The sequence below is a fragment of the Lathamus discolor genome, chromosome 6 (assembly GCF_037157495.1).
Source record: "Lathamus discolor isolate bLatDis1 chromosome 6, bLatDis1.hap1, whole genome shotgun sequence".
Taxonomy (NCBI): domain Eukaryota; kingdom Metazoa; phylum Chordata; class Aves; order Psittaciformes; family Psittacidae; genus Lathamus; species Lathamus discolor.
Genome location: NC_088889.1, coordinates 87,610,168 through 87,627,358, shown reverse-complemented (window position 1 = coordinate 87,627,358; position 17,191 = coordinate 87,610,168). Strand labels below are relative to the sequence as shown.

Genomic DNA, 17,191 nt, shown 5'->3' with positions numbered 1-17,191 from the left:
AGCTCCCGGTGCCAGCACAACACCCCTTCCTGCTCAATGGGTGACTTGTGGAGCAGAGAAGAGGGGAAGGGCCAGGGTGTTCACTTCTCAAGGCAGAAAGAGAGGAATGCATGTGTAATTCCTCTTTTAAGTTAATAATCAGCGAGCGAGTGACTGTTCTCAAAGGTTTTTCTCTCCTCTGCCAATCTACAGAGGATGTGAGTCGTTACAGCTCACTGCTCCAAGCCTGGCTTTGTTCGAACTGAAGCAGCTCTGGAGATCCCCTTGAGTGTCGGCCAAAAGGCAGTCATCACTAACACTGTTCTTTATGGCAGGTGAGCTGCCAGGGATCTTTTTGCTTTACTTACTGATTCTGTGCGTGTCCTCCTCCATCTCCCCCACTATGTGTGCTGCAAGCCTTTGTGTGCTCCTACTTCTCAGCACAACCTCCAACTGATGGGGCAGCAACCACAATACAGGTGAACATTCACTATGGAGGGAGAAATCTCATCTGTGCTTCAGACTGAAACGCTAAGCAGAGAGCTCAGTGTATGGGAGAGCTGCCCTGGTTTGATTTGCATCTGTTTGTTCAGATGGCCCAGGCTTCTGTGTGAGCATGTTGAGTGTTTAGCATGGACCTCTTCCTGTCTGACTTCAGACCAAATGAAATATAGCAAGAAAATAGAAGCGCCTACGTAGGACTTGATGTGGGTTTGGAGTAGTGCCGTCAGTTAGACCAGCACAGGAAAAAACCCTTGGAGAAGAACTGATCCCATCAAAACTGTGTTACCAATCTCAGAAAAAGAAACACCTTTTATTCCTGTGGGGAGCTGCTGCTTCTCTCTGACAGCAACAACTTGTGGTGGGAAAGGTCAGAAGCAGGGCAGTAATGTAACCAAAGCTGTGGGGGCAAGGCTGGCCTAACCAAAGGCGGACCCAGCCTAGTTTTCCTCCCACCGCCAACGCTGAGGGGACGATTCCCCTTTGGACAGTTTTCTGGAACTCAGTTTCCTCCGCAAGGAGGAGAATTTGTCTCCGAGAACTTTCCGTATCCCGGTGCTGTCCCTAGCAAAGGGTAGGTCCTTCTTCATAGCAGGCAGTTGTCCTGTAAACATTTCCCACTTAGCCAGCGCATCCACGGCCTTGTCTACTTGGGCCAGTTCCTCCTCGGAGACGTTCCTCTCTAGGGCAGCAATGCACATCTCCAGCCACAGTTCATAATCTTTGATGGTATCTGTGGACTTGGTGTGCCCGGCGAGCTGGGGCTGGCTGTGCGCCTCCGCCAGCGAACACGAGTGCTCCTCCTGCTCCAGGTCCTGGCTGATGGAGAGGGCCTGGCTACATGTGTCTGGTGTCAGCGGCTCGGACAAGGAGGTCACAGCCTCTGAGTCGTTTTCACAGCACATCCCAGAGTCTGAGCTGAAGGGAGGGATGTCCTCCGAGGCGGACAGGTCTGCTGACTCTTGCCTTGGCCACGTGGCCAATACAGTCTGTGTCCAAGCGTAGAGCTTCTGTGGTGAGAGGAGAAAAGGATTTTGGTTTAGGGAATGACAGAAAACAGTTACTCCTTTCCCAGTGTTTGTCAGGTAAAATCCACCTTGGGTGACTGAGATGCAGATGCTATGGTCCTCTCTGCAAGAAGATGGGTTCATACAACTTAAGAGTTACCCTATGAAGCAGGAGCTTGCTCATCCCATTTTGTTGGAGTCAGCATCTGTGGCAGAGCTGCCTCCAGTCAGATGTGGATTGTACAACTGGACTGTAGAAATAGCACAAGGGGTAATGGGTTCCAACTTAAATAGGGGAGGTTTAGGTTAGGTATAAGGAAGAAGTTCTTTACTGTAAGGGTGCTGAGGCACTGGAATCGGTTGCCCGAGGAAGTTGTGAATGCCCCATCCCTGGCCAGTGTTCAAGGCCAGGTTGGACAGAGCCTTGGGTGCCATGGTTTAGTGTGAGGTGTCCCTGCCCATGGCAGGGGGATTGGAACTGGATGATCTTAAGGTCCTCTCCAACCCTAACTATTCTATGATTCTATTATTGAAGATAGTAGAAAATGGCACAAAATCTCTCCCTGCAATGTGGATGTGATCTCCACGGGAGCCAAACCAGTGCCTCTCTAGAGGAAGCTGTGTCATTATAAAAGCTCCTGAGAGAGTGAAGAACCTTGTTTCACTATGATGCTAACTCCTGTGGTAACGTGTATTTTATTCCTGAGAATAGCTCTTTCCCTCTTGAGCTGAAATGCAGAAGTGAGAAGGCTTCAGGAAAGAACTAATGAAAGGAAAATGTTTGAGACCACTTCCTTCTTAAATATTAAATGCTACGAAAGGGCATATAACAGGTTGCTTCTGGCACACTTATTCCTTATGCTTTGGGGAATGAATCACAGTACTCCAGTCCTCACTAGATAAAAGGTGATCTCCTTGTCTTCCTTGTTCGCATATGTGAGGGGTTTATGTGGTTTTGAGCATTTTCACACCCTTGTGGCCTGCTTCTTCATCTTTACTTTCTGCAGCTCCCAGCTGAGATGTTTGCAGAGCCCTGTGATTGCTTTAGGAAGCAGTGGGGACAAGGTATTAACCCTGGTGACTGAGTCTGTACGTGCTCAGCTCGGGGTGAGCTGCTGGAGAAGCAGCAGGAGATTCCAAGCCTTTCAGAGCTCCCTTCTCCCACTTCTCCCTCCCCCTTCCCTTCTCCCTTGCTCTCTCTTTAGGCGAGTGATAGAGAGGATAAAGAGCTCAAATTGAGTGGGTGGGAGCCATGAGCCCTGTGTCCCTGTTGCTCATTTCAGTCTGTGCATGGAGCCTCAGGGAAGAATTTCATACGAGAACAAAATGGATCCTTTCAGCCCAGGGAATCCACCCTGCCCCCTCCGTCTGGGGCAAGAACAAATGTAAAGGGACAACTTTTCTCCTGCCTCATCCCACCTCCAGCAGCCCTTCCTTCCCTCTGTATTTAAAACACAAAGAAGGCACCAGAAGCTGCACTAGGAACTGGACTAAGGAAGGGGACAGCAAAGCTCATTGAAAGCTGTAACTGGCCCATGACTTTATAATGGCTCTTAAAATTCCCAAGAGTCATGAATCTGGGAAGGAATCACGAATGCTGCTTAGCCCCATTCGCAAGAGAAGAAAAAGCTGTGGAGGATATTCAAACAGTCCATTTGGATTATTTAAGGCAAAAGGAGGGAATGCTTGACTCGAGATCACTACCAAAACCCCAAAACCTTTCCCGTCTCTCACTGAGTGGCTTATTGATTCAAACTTGGGCAGCGTTTGTAGGGCTGCAGCCTCTTTCTGTGTTCTCCTATTCACTATGAAGGGATAACCTCCTCATGCATTTAGCCTGCAGGCAGGAGCATTTGAAGTGGGTGCCCACCCCAGGTAAGTCACTAAGAATGAAACCTGTTGTCTGACACCCCGAGGGGCTCCAGGTTTGCCACAATTTCCAAACTCCTCCGCTGTGGCAGCACTGAGATTAGAGCAGATACTGAGATTAACACCACAGCAAGGACGTAGCTAACCCAGCCTCTAAGAGCAGCTTTCCTCTGCTAGGTGCAGAACAGTGTGGGGATGCTGCAGAAGCAGCAGGTGGAAACGCTGGTTGTGATGGGGAAACACCATGAGAATTGATTTGCAGTCAGGTTTCAAGATGTCTCCCACTGGAATAAGCAGCTGTGATACAAAACTGGAGCGTGTTTGAGTGCAGCTGAGATAAATAAATAGAGGGGCTCTTCCTCCTGCATAAGGACTGGTTTCCTGTCCTGTCCCACATGCTCTTCTGGCCGTTGCTGTGTCTGAGTCGCAGACTTAACACGATCATTTCAGCAGCACTACCTGCTCCCGGCGAGGAGCAGCTCTGTGTCTGGCATTTCCTGTATTTACTATGGGCGTCTGGGGCTGTTCTGTGGCAGGTGGGGATCTGTGCTAGTTTTCCAAAGGGAAATGTGGCTTCAGACTTGCACTTGGCCTCTCAAATCATGCTTAGGAAGTACCTTTGCCGTCTGCTATTGTCTCCAGATGCTTTGTGCTATTTTCTGTCAGGTTCCTTAACTATTTAATTCACCTCTGGCATTTGTATTTCCTCTCAATTCCATAGCAAAGCCTTCTACAGAGATTATCCCAACTCTTACACCAGTTTGTACTATATCTAGCCCAGCTTTTCCCATCAAGGAAGCAGATGTGACATTTGGCAAGTGTGTCCTTCCTTCAGGTCTGTGTTCAGTGTCACCAGGGGATGCTGAGCCAATTGCTGTATTTACTGCAGGTGTAAGGACAATAAGGTTTCTAGAAAAGCTTACTGCAGATGGCAGTTCTCTTCTAGAAAGCAATAACTGCATGCTGACAGGCTGGGTGTTGAACTGAAGCAGGATCTGTTCCTCAATTTAGGCACCTCTCAGAAACAGGGAGCAAACATCCATGGAGTCAGAGATGGGACTGCGCAGACAGCAGAACCACACGAGCATGGTTTGCTTTGGTTTTTCCCCCTCCCTATCCTTCACCGTGCTTCTGTGTGTCTGATTGCAAGCTGAATGAAACTAGAGGCATCCCCATTCTCATTCTGCATGTATCTTGTAACAAATACAACCCACAGGCTTTAAAATAGGCAGGCATGGAAAATCCTGCCTCTGAATATGACGTGTGTCAGACAGGAATCAACCAGGGAGAAAATAGGGTGCTGAGTGAGAATGATGCCACTATTTCTATTCCAGCAGCTATTTGGCTACCAAATCCTCCCTTTTAGACAGAAGAGGTAGTAAACACTTTCTAGAGCTAGGGGTGTCCTAGCACTATTCCTGATGCTGTCTAACTGTGGTGTTAGCAGTTTTAGGGGTGGGAGAGAAGAAGAGACAAAGATGAGTCAGGGAGCCTCCACTTATTAGACAGTAATAATTTGGGATCCTTTTTCATATCATTAAACAGAGGAATGGCAGCAAAGTATCTACTTAATATTTTCTCCCTGTTACCAGCAGCCCTAGAGAGGCAGAAAAAAAGTGGCACGTAGGAAAGGGCATTGACATGGGGGAATTGCTGTGCTTGCTGCCACTCTGATGTGAAATCTGCCTGTCCATCTCATTTTTAGGGGTAGGAAAGTGTGGTTGGGCTGTTGCACTGCCCCTTATGAACAGCCAGAAGCCCTAGAGCTTGTGTGAAGTACTATGGGGTTGGCACTAGATGATCTTTGAGGTCCCTTCCAACTCTAACCATTCTATTAGTCACAGACCATGTGTACATCACCCTTGTTTAGGTGTAAGCTTCCTCCCTTAGCTCCTTGCACTGAGAGCATCTGCATTTACCATGCTGCTATATTTAATGCCGTGCTCCGGCGTGAGCTGCTCTGCTCCCTGCTGTGTCCCCTTGCCCTGGGAGGGGACTGGCGGATCCCGTGGGCTGATGTCTCACCCTGTAGCGCTCGATGAGTTTGAAGCCCACGACATGCTGCAGCTTGCGCAGGCAGATGGGACATGGCTCCAGGGGCCGCAGCAGGGCTTCATCCAGGCTCAGCGCGCCCTGCATGATGCACTGCAGCCAGCGGCAGGTCCCCAGCCCCATCAGGTGGCAGATCTCGTGGCAGGTCACCTTCAGGAAAGCAAAAATCACAGCAGTGCATGGTCAGTCCTGCTTGCTCTGCCTCCTCCTCTTCCTCCTCTGCTGCTCTACTTCCCCTGCTCCCTAACAGTCTAACTCACTTGTTGCTCAGCCCTGGCCATCCTCCAGCCTAGGTTTTTCTGAGGTAGAAGGGGGAATATCCTCCCTTCTTCCCAGGTACCCCCAAATCCATGTCTGTATGGTGGAAAAGCACGGGTGGGTGTCCTGTTCAGAAGCAGCTATGGGAAGACCCTGTGGATAGCACATTGACAGCTGTAGGGCAGTGCTGCTGTCACTCTCTTCCCCAAGCACAGCATGGGTTTGGTTATTTTGTTGTTTTGCCTTGTTTTTAAGGGGGAAAACAGTCCCACTGGGGTCTGAAAAGAGCAGCACAGTCCATGTGGGAAATCTGTAAGATGCTGTTGGCAGTCACAGATCTGGGTCTTTCCAAAGCAGATGCTCTTAATGTTTGTGCCAAAGCAAAAACTCAGCTGCAGTCAGCTGGCCAAGCGTGACTGCTTTGGGAATTGGTGACTGTGCAAAGGCTGAGGATGGAGGGTTCCTCTCCTCCTCCCCCTGCCACCAAACATCATTTGAAACTGCTACAGGAAGAGACCTCGGACTAGAAAGTCCCAAGCAAACACCAGGAGAGGCACAGAGAAATGGCACTGAAAGGTGTTGGTACGGCTGCTCCATGTGGGCCAGCTTTGGGAAAAACACTGGAAGCAGAGCTGGCATGAGGGAGGACAGCACTGATGAAGAGGATGTGTTGGAAATGAATGGGGTTTAATGGCATCTACCTATATGTAAACTTGGCTGGGGTGTTTTTTCTCATCCATCCATGCAAGCAGGCCTGGGAAGTGGTCCTCTCCCCTAATGGGTACCAATGCCTGAGGTAGACACAGTCACCCCTTCCCAGCCATCCATTAGTGAACGCACAGCTCCACTAGATGATGCTCTGATTAACCTCCATGTACTGTGTCTGCAGCTACCATCCTTCTGCGTATGCATCATCTGACAACAAAATATGTGAGATTACGCCCTGAGCTGGGCAGGGATTTTGCCTCACTGTTGCTCTGTGACATAAGGTAAGTCCTATAGCCTCACCATCCAGCTGGTACTACGGTTTGCTCCAAGGGGAGTAAGAGTTATCTGTACAGTGCACGTGTGTGAAGTGTGTGGACTTGGCTGTGATTGCCAGTGTGTTCTAGGAGCAGTCTCACGCCTGCTTCACTGGTCTGAGACATGGATTTTGCCCTGAGTATTTAACCCTACACAGCAAGAGACACAGGGTGCAGAGGCTGCAGACCCTACCTTACAGCACTGGACCATCTCCTGGGCGCTGAGCGGCAGTGTCCGCTCTCTGCTTTCCTTGCTGACCTGGCACGGCTGCTCCTTCTGTGTGAGTGGGTTCCAGCTGCTGCAGCCAGCCTGGGAGAAATCCCCAGAGAACCTGGCAAAGCTGCAGACTCCCACCTCTGTGAAGAGAGATAAAGTTGGGCATCAGCTCCCCTATCTCTCCTTAGGCGTCATGGAAAGGTAGAACAGTCTGGTTGAGCACATATGGTGTGGTAAGACGGTTCCCAAGAGGTCTGTAACACCTCAGTTACTTTGACTGGATCAGGAGCCCTGACTCTCCCACTTTTGAATCAGGAAAACCTAGTTCATTTTATCAGGAAGTGGATAAAGTGTTGAAGCTTGGCTATTGTAGGGAAGGCTTTTTGGTACACTGCTGCCTTCTCTGCCTGCTGTCCTAGGATATCATGGGACATCAAACCCACCTTGTCCTGGCAGGAATTTGCTGAATGTGAAGCTCCAGGTCTCACATGGGTAAAGGTCCAGCAGAGTGAGTCCAAGGACACACAGGGCATCCATAGGCTTGTTGTTCTTCAGGAAATTCAGGATCCCATCTGGACAAATACAAAAGAGACGTTTGTTAAAATGAAGCATCCCTCTAAAGCACGCTAGAGCCAAAGTTCCTGCTGTTCATGGGAAGGAGGATGTAATCCAAGCCACAAATAGGTAGAGCTGCTGGATTCTGCACCCTGGATCAAGAACTATGGCTGTGTAGATCCCTCCCCTCAAACTGGAGTGTGAGCAGACCTGACTTGGAAAGTGGTGCTGAGCACAGAGCTAAGGCAAAGCCACAGGTGAATTCAGTACTAACCCATGGAAATAAGCACCTGGAAGTAGAGGAATTTCACTGCAGGGATTTCAGACCTGAGCTGGCGCAGCCGCGCCGGTGCAGAGCTGGGTTTGTGCTGCCCATGCTACCTGCAACCAGCTGGTTCCAGATAGATGGTTGTGCAGCAGGAGTTTGGCAGCTCACAACCCCCTGTCCCTGGGGAGCTGTGTGATGCTTGAACCCACAGCTCCTATCACGAAAGGCCAGTGAGTTCCCCCCCTGCACCACCCAGGCCTCTAATTTGCTTTGGCTCTGGACAAGGGATGGGAGAACTCGGAATACACCAAATCAACAGTGTCTTTCCATGGAGCTGATGTGATCACTTTGTAGAGCATAATAGCACTGAAAATACAAAGAGCAGAGGAAAATATGATGGAGGTCAATTTGGGTTTCGTTCCTGTTTCCAGCCTCAAAGTTCTGGGTTTTCCATGGGAACAGGATTCCGCCCTTTTCACTCCCTTCCTCATCCCCTCCCTGCTCAGGCAATTAAAGGCTATTTCAGGCATTTCCTAGGGGAAGGTTCATGCTCCTGTGCCAATCTGACATCTCTATGGGCTCCCTGTCCCCAGGTCCTTACCTGCATGAAGCTGCACTCTGTCTGAGTCCCGGCTGTGGCGGTAGCAGCAGTGAATGGAAGAGATGGGGATGGAGGGAAGGCACTTCACACGGAGACCCAGGAAGAAAGACTCAACGCAGCTCTGAAGGGAATCCAGCAACGAGAGCCCGGCAGGCCCTTCAATTAAGTCTAAGAGAAGAGAAACTCTATCAGTTCCTTAAAGCCAGGGTGAGCCATAGGGTTTGAAGGGGTTTTGGGGGGCTGGCTGCAGCAATGGAGGAAGAGGAAAACTGCTTCATTCTCAAGTTAACTGTCTACTCTGGGATGTGACGGGTGTCTCTAGATGGTTATACAGACATGGAGGAGAAGAGGGAGCATTTTCTGAGAGGTGGCTTGAGGCATTAGTTCACTCTCTCATGAGGAAGGTTGTCTCCTGTTTAAGTTGTGCAGAAAGATTCATGTGGGAACAGGTGGATTTTTAATGGACCATCAAGGATGGAGCTCCAGAAATGCTGTTTTAACCAGCCTTGTTTTACATATAGATACATATGGATAGGAAATGTCACCCAGGAGCACACGTACCACTTACAGGGTAGGTCTGTCCTCATGGTTTGTGACTCTGGACTGGGGACATGTCACAGCCTTTGGTATTACGCTTATCCTTGCTATGGCAATTGCATTTTGCATCCTTTGAAGAGGATGTCAGTAACATTCAGCATCACCCTCCTCCCTCCTGTGTTTTCTCAGTGAAGATGCCCACCTTACCTATAGGTTGCAGGTAAATGTGCTTCCGATAGAAGTTCTGCTTCCTCCTCAGCATGGCATGATAGAACGTCTCAAAGTCCTCAGGTGCATCGGGGTGGCTGAGGAGCCAGTCGAAAGCCGTCCGGATGAGCAGCGTGCAGAAGAGTGTCCTCTGCGGGTTGTAGGCTTCAGAGAGAAACAGCTTCTCCGCCCTGGAGAAAGCCTTGGCGTAGAGCTCCTGCAGGGCTGGGTTGGTGGAGATCAGCGCATCCTTCAGAGCCCGGGGCCCGAAGCTGAACTCCTGAGCGTGTTTGCACTGCAGCATTGCGGAGGGACCCACTGCCTGCAGGAGGGGATGCATCAGCACATGGCTGGGACCTGGAAACCTTTTCACCCTTTGCTCTGCAAGCAGTTTGCCCCAAGATCCCTGCTGTAAGGATTGATTAGGAGCTTAGAAATGCTATACACAGAGCTGGCCTGGAGCTCTATGCTCTTACCTGAGTAGCTGCTGCAGGGTGCTCTCCATCTGTGTGTATGTCACTGGTTTGCGGACAATGTACCAGTAGATGGTGCTCGCGAATGCGTAGCCCCAGTATTGCTACCAGATGTATGCACTAAAGCAGTTTGATGTGTATTTTTTTTTTTCCTGGTGCTTTATCCTGAAGTCCCAATAACAGGGAAAATACCTCTCTCTGTGTGCAACTGTCTGCACTGGCCTTCGTATGATAGCAAAAGGTGGTGCTCCTTTTTTCTTGGGCTAAACGACACTCTTTGGGGCTCTCAAAGGTGTAAATCCATGGCAGGAATGAAGTAGATCTTGGTCTTCTATCTATCTATCTATCTATCTATCTATCTATCTATCTATCTATCTATCTATCTATCTATCTAACTATCAGAAGACTAAACAACACCAGTGAAGGCAGTTGTTCTCTGTTGACAATTTCCTTTAACAGCTTTTAATCCCCGATCTCAGGTATTGACCAGGATATCTGCCCGCTCGCTGTGCTCCTGTCAGGCTGCAGGATGTAAGAAGCTTTGCTCATCCTGATCCATAGGTGGGATGCGGTGTGAGACAAGTGTTTGCTGGTGTTGCCTCTCTAGCAAGATATGTACGGGCCCATTGCCATCACATTGCCTCATGAAAACTTCATGTCCCACTGTGTTAGCATCAAGGATGCTGGTGATGACGTGAAGGGGTAAATAAAGAGCAAACAAGAGCCTGCAGCAGGAAGAAATTAATTCAGAGCATCCCAGCGATATCCTCCCCAGCATCCTTTCTAGGGCCAGCATTTTCCAAAGCTGCTGAAGCCAAGCACTTATTTCCCATTGCAGCTTATGCACATAAGGAGATGTCTTTGGGAAAGGGAAGAAAAAGAGGGACCAAAGCCCCTATGGCTGGAATTTTCTAAAGACAGTCGTTTTTTGTAAGGAGATCTAAGTAGAACTAGTGTATTCTGGAGCAGTACTTCGAGCAAAGCTGCCTACCACAGATAGGTGCTCCAGCTGTATACAGCAGAATGAAAAGTACATGGGTATTTTATATATATACACAAAAGTGCAGGCTTTCTAGGAGTGTTTTCTTCTGTTAGGCAAGTTAATACTAAAAGAAACCAGACAAGCTTTCTGTGTGAGTAAGTAAATGTATCAGCTGCTGACCATCCCCATTATAACAGCATCGTTCAAGCACAGAAAAGAGGTGGAATGCTTTTAGGAGGAACTGGTTAAGGCTATAATTTAGGTATGCCTGCAGCCTGGTTCTGTCACGTAAGTGACATTCAGTGGTCCCCACGGACAGCAATATAACAGGTAAATTCAATGCTTAAAACGTAGTACCGACATGAGCCGAAGCCTTTCCTCAGTTACACAGAGAAGGCTCTGGTGGTTGGCACTGTAACAGAAAGGTGGCAGCCCATTAAAATTAACACTGAATCTCTTTACATCTAACCCTTGGGAAGATATGTGTATGTATAAGCAGTCCTTAAGAAAAGACTCGCTTTGTATGATCTTTTTTGGCACTAAGGGTATACAGCCTGGGAGAGGGATAAGTAAGCAGTTTATTTGTGCAAGCCTTGTATTGTGCTAGTGTTAAAGGCTGACAGCAGACACATGGTGGGATCTGAACTGGGACAAGGGCCCTAAACTGGTGAATGCTTAGAACTAAAATGTGATGCTTTCTCAGCCACCTCTTCTTATTGCTCCAAAAATGCCCAGGTTGGTTCTTACGGGTAGCAACAAGAGTTTGTGTGAGGTTGTTCTGGGCTTTGTCACCTAAATCTCTGCACTTCTGACTTGTTCCCAGGTTTGTGAGGATGAAGCGAGAGTCTGACCCCACCAGGTCGTCAGAAGCTTTGCCTTGGGTTAGGGCGAAGAGTTGTGTTTTCCTATGGTCCAGATTTCACTTGTTCTGCACAATCTTTAAATACAAGCATCATTTTTCTGCTCATGTGCAGCGCTTTCACTGGGACACTCTTAGTGATGCTAAAACCGCTGAGGAATTGATCCAGCGAGCTCCTGAGTGCCTGTTGCTCCCAGGGAAACCAAGGAGAGACTTTGCACTTGGCCGAGGTTGAGAGTGATCTTGTCAAAGAAGGTTTCTGAGAAGCACGAGCCGCTTTCATTAGCGCTTCCTGGCAATAAATGGAGTGTGGGTCTGCGGGAGGAGGAGCTGGGTACAAAATGAATGGATTTTTCTCTTTTAAATGAGGAGCAGCGAAGAGTGGATGTATGCAACAGGAAATACAATGAGCACACAGTCTCTTAGCGAGCGTTCCCCCAGGCTCTCGTGGGGTATAGCGCGAACCCAAAGCTATGGGATAGACATTGTTTCCCAAGGCTTCCTAAAAGGCGACATTCACCCAGCTCCAGACATTCCCAGCTAGGACCAAGGGTGTTTTGTGATGTTCATCATCATGCCTGTGATTTGTGTGGTTTGAAAGATCAAACACAGGAATTCGCTTGCAATGCGTGGTCTGCAGTGACGCGTACCCCCTTCTCCTGGAGAGCCTGGGTTTGCTTCCCACAGGATAGCAGCATCCCAATACCCTCTCCAAATGCAACACAATTACTTCTCCTTGACAAGCCTTTCTGAAATACTGCACTGGGGAAAAGTGAATGCTTTAGGAAACTTTCATGGACAACGTTAGCAGTTTAAAAGAAGCTGTTTTACAACACTATCTCTAGTAGATATTTTGTGTGCTTGATCTGTGAATACAGTGATTCATTAACTGAAGTAGTGCAAAAAGGCTTTGCATTTTTAGCTCTTGTGTCGAGGGTGCCCTGTATAATTCCCTGATGCTTCAGGAGGCAGTGGCACTTCAGCTTAGATGTTGTTTTATCACTCAGTTTAAGATGTCACCGTGGTGACAAAGAAGTGGAAGCACTGATGCATCCTGCTCCCCTTCAGGTATGTGGGAAGGAGATATCATGTCTGTGTGGTATGAAACATGAACTTGTGCCTTCCTGGCATCGTCCTGGTCTTTACCAGGGTAGGGAAGGAGCCAGCCTAGATCAGACCTCCCTCTCTTTTCTGTTATTCGTATCTCTCGTATCATTCATCATCACATCCATGCAGTGCAGTGGAGACACACATAACCCCCAGGTTTTGGCGCTCTGCTCCTTGTCTGCTCTCAGGAACAGCGTTTTCCAGTGATCATGTTTTATTGCGGCCTTTCTGCTTGTGGCGCATGACATGAGGCAGGAGCTCTGAGGACAACAGGGACCGTATATCCGGCTTTTGGTCGCATACCAAGGCTTCAGATCAGGTTGGGTGTATTACGCAAACCTTTTTACTACGGAATTTGATGCGTTTGTTTCATGGTGGCTGTTTTCACAAGAAGTGCCCCCAAAATGCAGCCTCAACACACGACAGCAGAGCAGCAGCATGCTCCCTTTCTCACAGTAACCTGTAAATGTGCTTTACATGCAATTCAGGTTACTCATAAATTATTCTCTTTGCAAATCAGGCACCTATAAATTATTCTCTGTAATTGAAAATTACCTATGAATTATTCTTTTTGTAATTCACAGGTATGTCATTTACTCTCTGTTCTATTACACTGCATAGGTCTGCCTGGGGCTGACACTAACAGTGTAATTCTCAAAAGCCAAGGCAGTATCGTGGAGTGCAAGGATATTCTGACAAGATAGAAATGGGTTTGTGTGAGAAATCCAGGTCCAGAGAAGGGCACTCCATATATAATGGATTTATTTGGTGCTGTCTGGAATTGGGCTCTAACACTGTGCAGATTATGTGTGTATAGGTATATGTATATTAAGCTGGTCATTCTCAAGTTATTCTGTATAAGTCAAATTGAATTGTAAGTCTTTTCTAACTCTTATAAGTCAAATAGAAGACTTATTCTTTACAAGTCGAATTGTAAGTCATTTCTAACACTGTCTCATATAAACTGCCGGCTGCAGATGTGCAGAAGGAGACTCATTCCCTTTCCCTTGCAGCTCCTGAGGACTATTTAGAGACAGACTCACTTAATTGGGCTCTTTGGATGTCAGAGGGACATGAGCAGAGCCTCTTAAAACTGACGAATTGCCCATGTTAGGTGCTGTGCTGTAAACAAGCAGTGATAGTGCAGAGCATTCACAGCCAGGCAACAGAAATGAAAAGCCCAGAGCAAACGTAACAAGGGTTAAGTAATTATCAGCACGCATCCTAGTTGCCTAATAGCTCTTTTCCTGGGCTTTGCAGCTGGTGGCTGCCGCTGCTGCTCTAGGACCAGTCTCCATTCCAGCATAGACTCATAGAATAGTTAGGGTTGGGAAGGACCTCAAGATCATCCAGTTCCAACCCCCCTGCCATGGGCAGGGACACCTCACACTAAACCATTGCACCCAAGGCTTCGTCCAACCTGGCCTTGAACACCGCCAGGGATGGAGCACTCACAACCTCCCTGGCCAACCCATTCCAGTGCCTCAGCACCCTAACAGGAAAGAATTTCCTCCTTATATCCAATCTAAACTTCCCCTGTTTAAGTTTTAACCCATTACCCCTTGTCCTGTCACTACAGTCCCTGACGAAGAGTCCCTCCCCAGCATCCCTACAGGCCCCCTTCAGATACTGGAAGGCTGCTCTGAGGTCCCCACGCAGCCTTCTCTTCTCCAGGCTGAACAGCCCCAACTTCCTCAGCCTGTCTTCATATGGGAGGTGCTCCAGTCCCTGATCATCCTTGACAGCATGAAAGCAATTTCCTCCAATTTATTGGCATGTATAGAATGTATAGAATAGGATTTGGGTGACATGGTCTAGTGGGAGGTGTCCCTGCCCGTCGCAGGGGGTTGGAACTGGATGATTTGAAGGTCTTTTCCAACCCAAACCATTCCATGATTCTATGATAGAGATTTTTTCTTGACTGAGAAGCTGAGCTCTCAATGGGTAAACGAGACCAGTGGGATGGGATGAAGAGAGGACCCTACGATGTGAGAGCGTTTAACTCTGCTCTGATCATCCCTGTACCTGTACCCACAAGAAACTGCTGCATCTTCCATTCACTTCACATCCAATGGCCACAAAACACTGAGTCAGATCTGTATGTGTTCCAGACCAGAAGGTTAGATAAAACCTGGAGTCATGCATCACCAGATCTCAATGATATTTGTGTGTAATGTCTCTAGAACATGTTTGTGACTCAGGAAAAGATGCTTTGTGAGGTCTGTCTCAAAAAGTATCATTCCTGGTGCTGTGGAAACCCTCAGTGATTCTCATATGCATTTACTGGGAGGAGAATATACCTGTCCCACTGGAACCATGACTGGTATGTTACTGCTGCAAGGCTCAGCCCTGGAAGGTTGCCCTCACATGGATCTTCCTCCTTAATTTACTTGGGCTGTTGGACAAGTCAGATGGATAACTCCTATACAGGAGGGTTTGCAGGATTGTAAAGGTCATTAAACACCTAAGGTGGAGACAGATGCTTCCATCTGTCCTTATTTATGAGCACCGACCCATCCGCTTTCCCCTTGATATTGTTTTACGTTCAAGCCTGCCCGCTTCCATACACTTCATTTGAATATGTATTAAGGACATGCATTATCCCGAGTTTCAGTCTTCTGCTCTAAGGGGTTTTATGTATTCTGTGCTCATACATAATGCTACCTGGGTTTTTTCATGCCTTCTATCTGAGGCTCTCTAAGTGTCACACAAACATTCATTAACTTCTCTGTGCTACCCTCCAGAAAGTAAGCTGCCAGCATATGCCTTTCCCCCTCCTCCCCCTCATCACCCATTATTCATCATTTTCAGTGCCTTCTCTGTTTATCTTAGTCTGTTTAAACTCTTGTGATGCTTCTCCCATGCACATGTGTGATGAAGGGCTGCCTGCTTTCTTCTTCCCTTGCTCTTGCATGAAACAAACCTTTACAACCTGCTGCCTGGTTGCTGTGCATTTGCTAACTGAAGACCCAAAAGCACAGAGCATCACCGCTCAGAGCTGTACAACCACCCCAGCGCTGCAGAGATCCCCGAGCTCTGCTCACCCACAGCTCCAGGCACTTTGCTCTTCATCATACTTGTCTAGACAGACTAAATGCTTTCTGTGAGACAACCCCACTGCTAGCCAGGAAAGGGGCTGCATTTTCCATACAGATGAATGCTGGAGCAGGTATGGCTCTGGTTAGATGCTCCCTTGAGCACAGGCATTATAAAAGTGGTTCATCATGCAGCATAAATGCACCGTAATGCTGTGCCCCTTCCCAGGAAATCAATGGTGCTGCCAGGTTAGGAGATGGTTATGGGCATCTTACAGCCAAGGCGAGATAACGGGGTTCCAAGGCTGTGCTGCAGCTGAGGAGCCACAGAACTGTGGGGCAATGACAGACCCCAAACCGTGGCTCTCTCCGTGGCCGGCTGTGCCCAAAGCACCCGGCAGTGCTGCTTGGCCAAGGGTGATGGGACACGGTACGAGAAACGCTCCTGGGACCCCTGAGCCGCCCCGGCCCCGCTGATATGGAAAAGGGGCCAGTGCCGATGGTGATCCCCGGGGCGGGACTGCTGCGGGAGGGTGTGCAGGGGTGGACCACATCCCCTCAGCAGCGCGGGGCAGGACCCCCCGAGCTCAGCCCGCGGAGGGCTCACCCGGGACAGCCCCGGCTCCGAGGGCAGGATCCGGCGAGGGGTGGAGGATGCCCCGAGCGCTGCCCCCCGCACCCCGGCGGAAGGGGATGCCCTAAGCGTGACCCGCTGTCACCGCGGGAGCTGCCCCGGCCACGGCCGCCAGCACCGGGGGAGATGCCCCGAGCCCGCTCCCCCCGGCCGGGGCTGCTCCCGCCGCATCCCGGGGTTGCCCGGACCCCGCATCCCGCCGCGCCGGGTTGTGCCCCGCGTTTTACACCACCCCCCACCCCCAATAAGGGCGACCCCGTTCCCCCCCCCCCCCCTTTCCCGAGCCGCCCGGGGCCGGCAGGACTCACCGCCCGCCGGGCCGGGGCTGCGGAGGCCGGGGAGGAGCGGCAGCGCCGGGGCAGCGGGCGCGGGGCTGGCGAGAGAAGCGGAGCCCGGCGGCGGCAGCGTCAGGAGGAGCGGCAGCGGCGGCAGCAAGGGGAGGAGGAGGAGGAGGAGGAGGAGGAGGAGGAAGAAGCAGGGGGAGCAAAGGGGGGCTCGGGCCCGGGCCCCGCGGGATTCGCCGAGCGGCTGCCGAGAGCCGCCTCCCGCGGGGCGCGGGGCAACCGCTGGGGGCGCCCTCGGGGCGGGGCCGCCCGGGAGGCGGGGCCGGGTTTGCAGGGAGCGCCCCCCCCCCGCCCCGGGAGGGGCTTCTCGCAGGCAGGGGCCGTGGGTGCTGGGGTTGGGGGTGCTGGGGTATGGGGGTACTGGGCTGCTGGGGTTAGAGGTGCCTGGTACTGGAGTTGGAGGTACTGGTGTTGAGGGGTACTGGGATGCTGGGGTTAGAGGTGCCTGGGTACTGGAGTTGGAGGTACTGGTGTTGAGGGGTACTGGGCTGCTGGGGTTAGAGGTGCCTGGGTACTGGAGTTGGAGGTACTGGTGCTGAGGGATACTGGGCTGCTGGGGTTAGAGGTGATGGGGTACTGGACTTGGAGGTACAGGTGTTGAGGGATACTGGGATGCTGGGGTTGGGGGCATTGGGGTGCTGTAAAGCTGGGACACTGGGGTTGGGCATGCTGGTGTACTGGGGT

General features: G+C 50.1%; 1 protein-coding gene across 1 annotated transcript; it reads right to left on the bottom strand.

Annotated features, from left to right (window-relative positions):
* Positions 1-804: 804 nt before the first annotated feature.
* Positions 805-16,477, bottom strand: AMZ1 (archaelysin family metallopeptidase 1). The gene is made up of 7 exons (XM_065686536.1): positions 16,472-16,477; positions 9,074-9,391; positions 8,330-8,497; positions 7,349-7,477; positions 6,882-7,045; positions 5,382-5,558; positions 805-1,490 (listed from the first exon to the last, which is right to left on the bottom strand). The coding sequence occupies exons 2-7, from the start codon at positions 9,375-9,377 to the stop codon at positions 921-923; spliced, it is 1,512 nt and encodes a 503-aa protein (XP_065542608.1). The 5' UTR covers positions 9,378-9,391; positions 16,472-16,477; the 3' UTR covers positions 805-920.
* Between the last annotated feature and the right edge of the window lie 714 nt (positions 16,478-17,191).

Excerpts from the sequence above, each read along its gene's own strand:
- AMZ1 (XM_065686536.1), bottom strand. The coding sequence starts at position 9,377 with ATGCTGCAGTGCAAACACGCTCAGGAGTTCAGCTTCGGGCCCCGGGCT. Across the intron at positions 7,046-7,348 it reads CAAATTCCTGCCAGGACAAG|AGGTGGGAGTCTGCAGCTTT; the intron begins GTGGGTTTGATG and ends CTCTCTTCACAG. Across the intron at positions 1,491-5,381 it reads AACTCATCGAGCGCTACAGG|AAGCTCTACGCTTGGACACA; the intron begins GTGAGACATCAG and ends CTCTCACCACAG.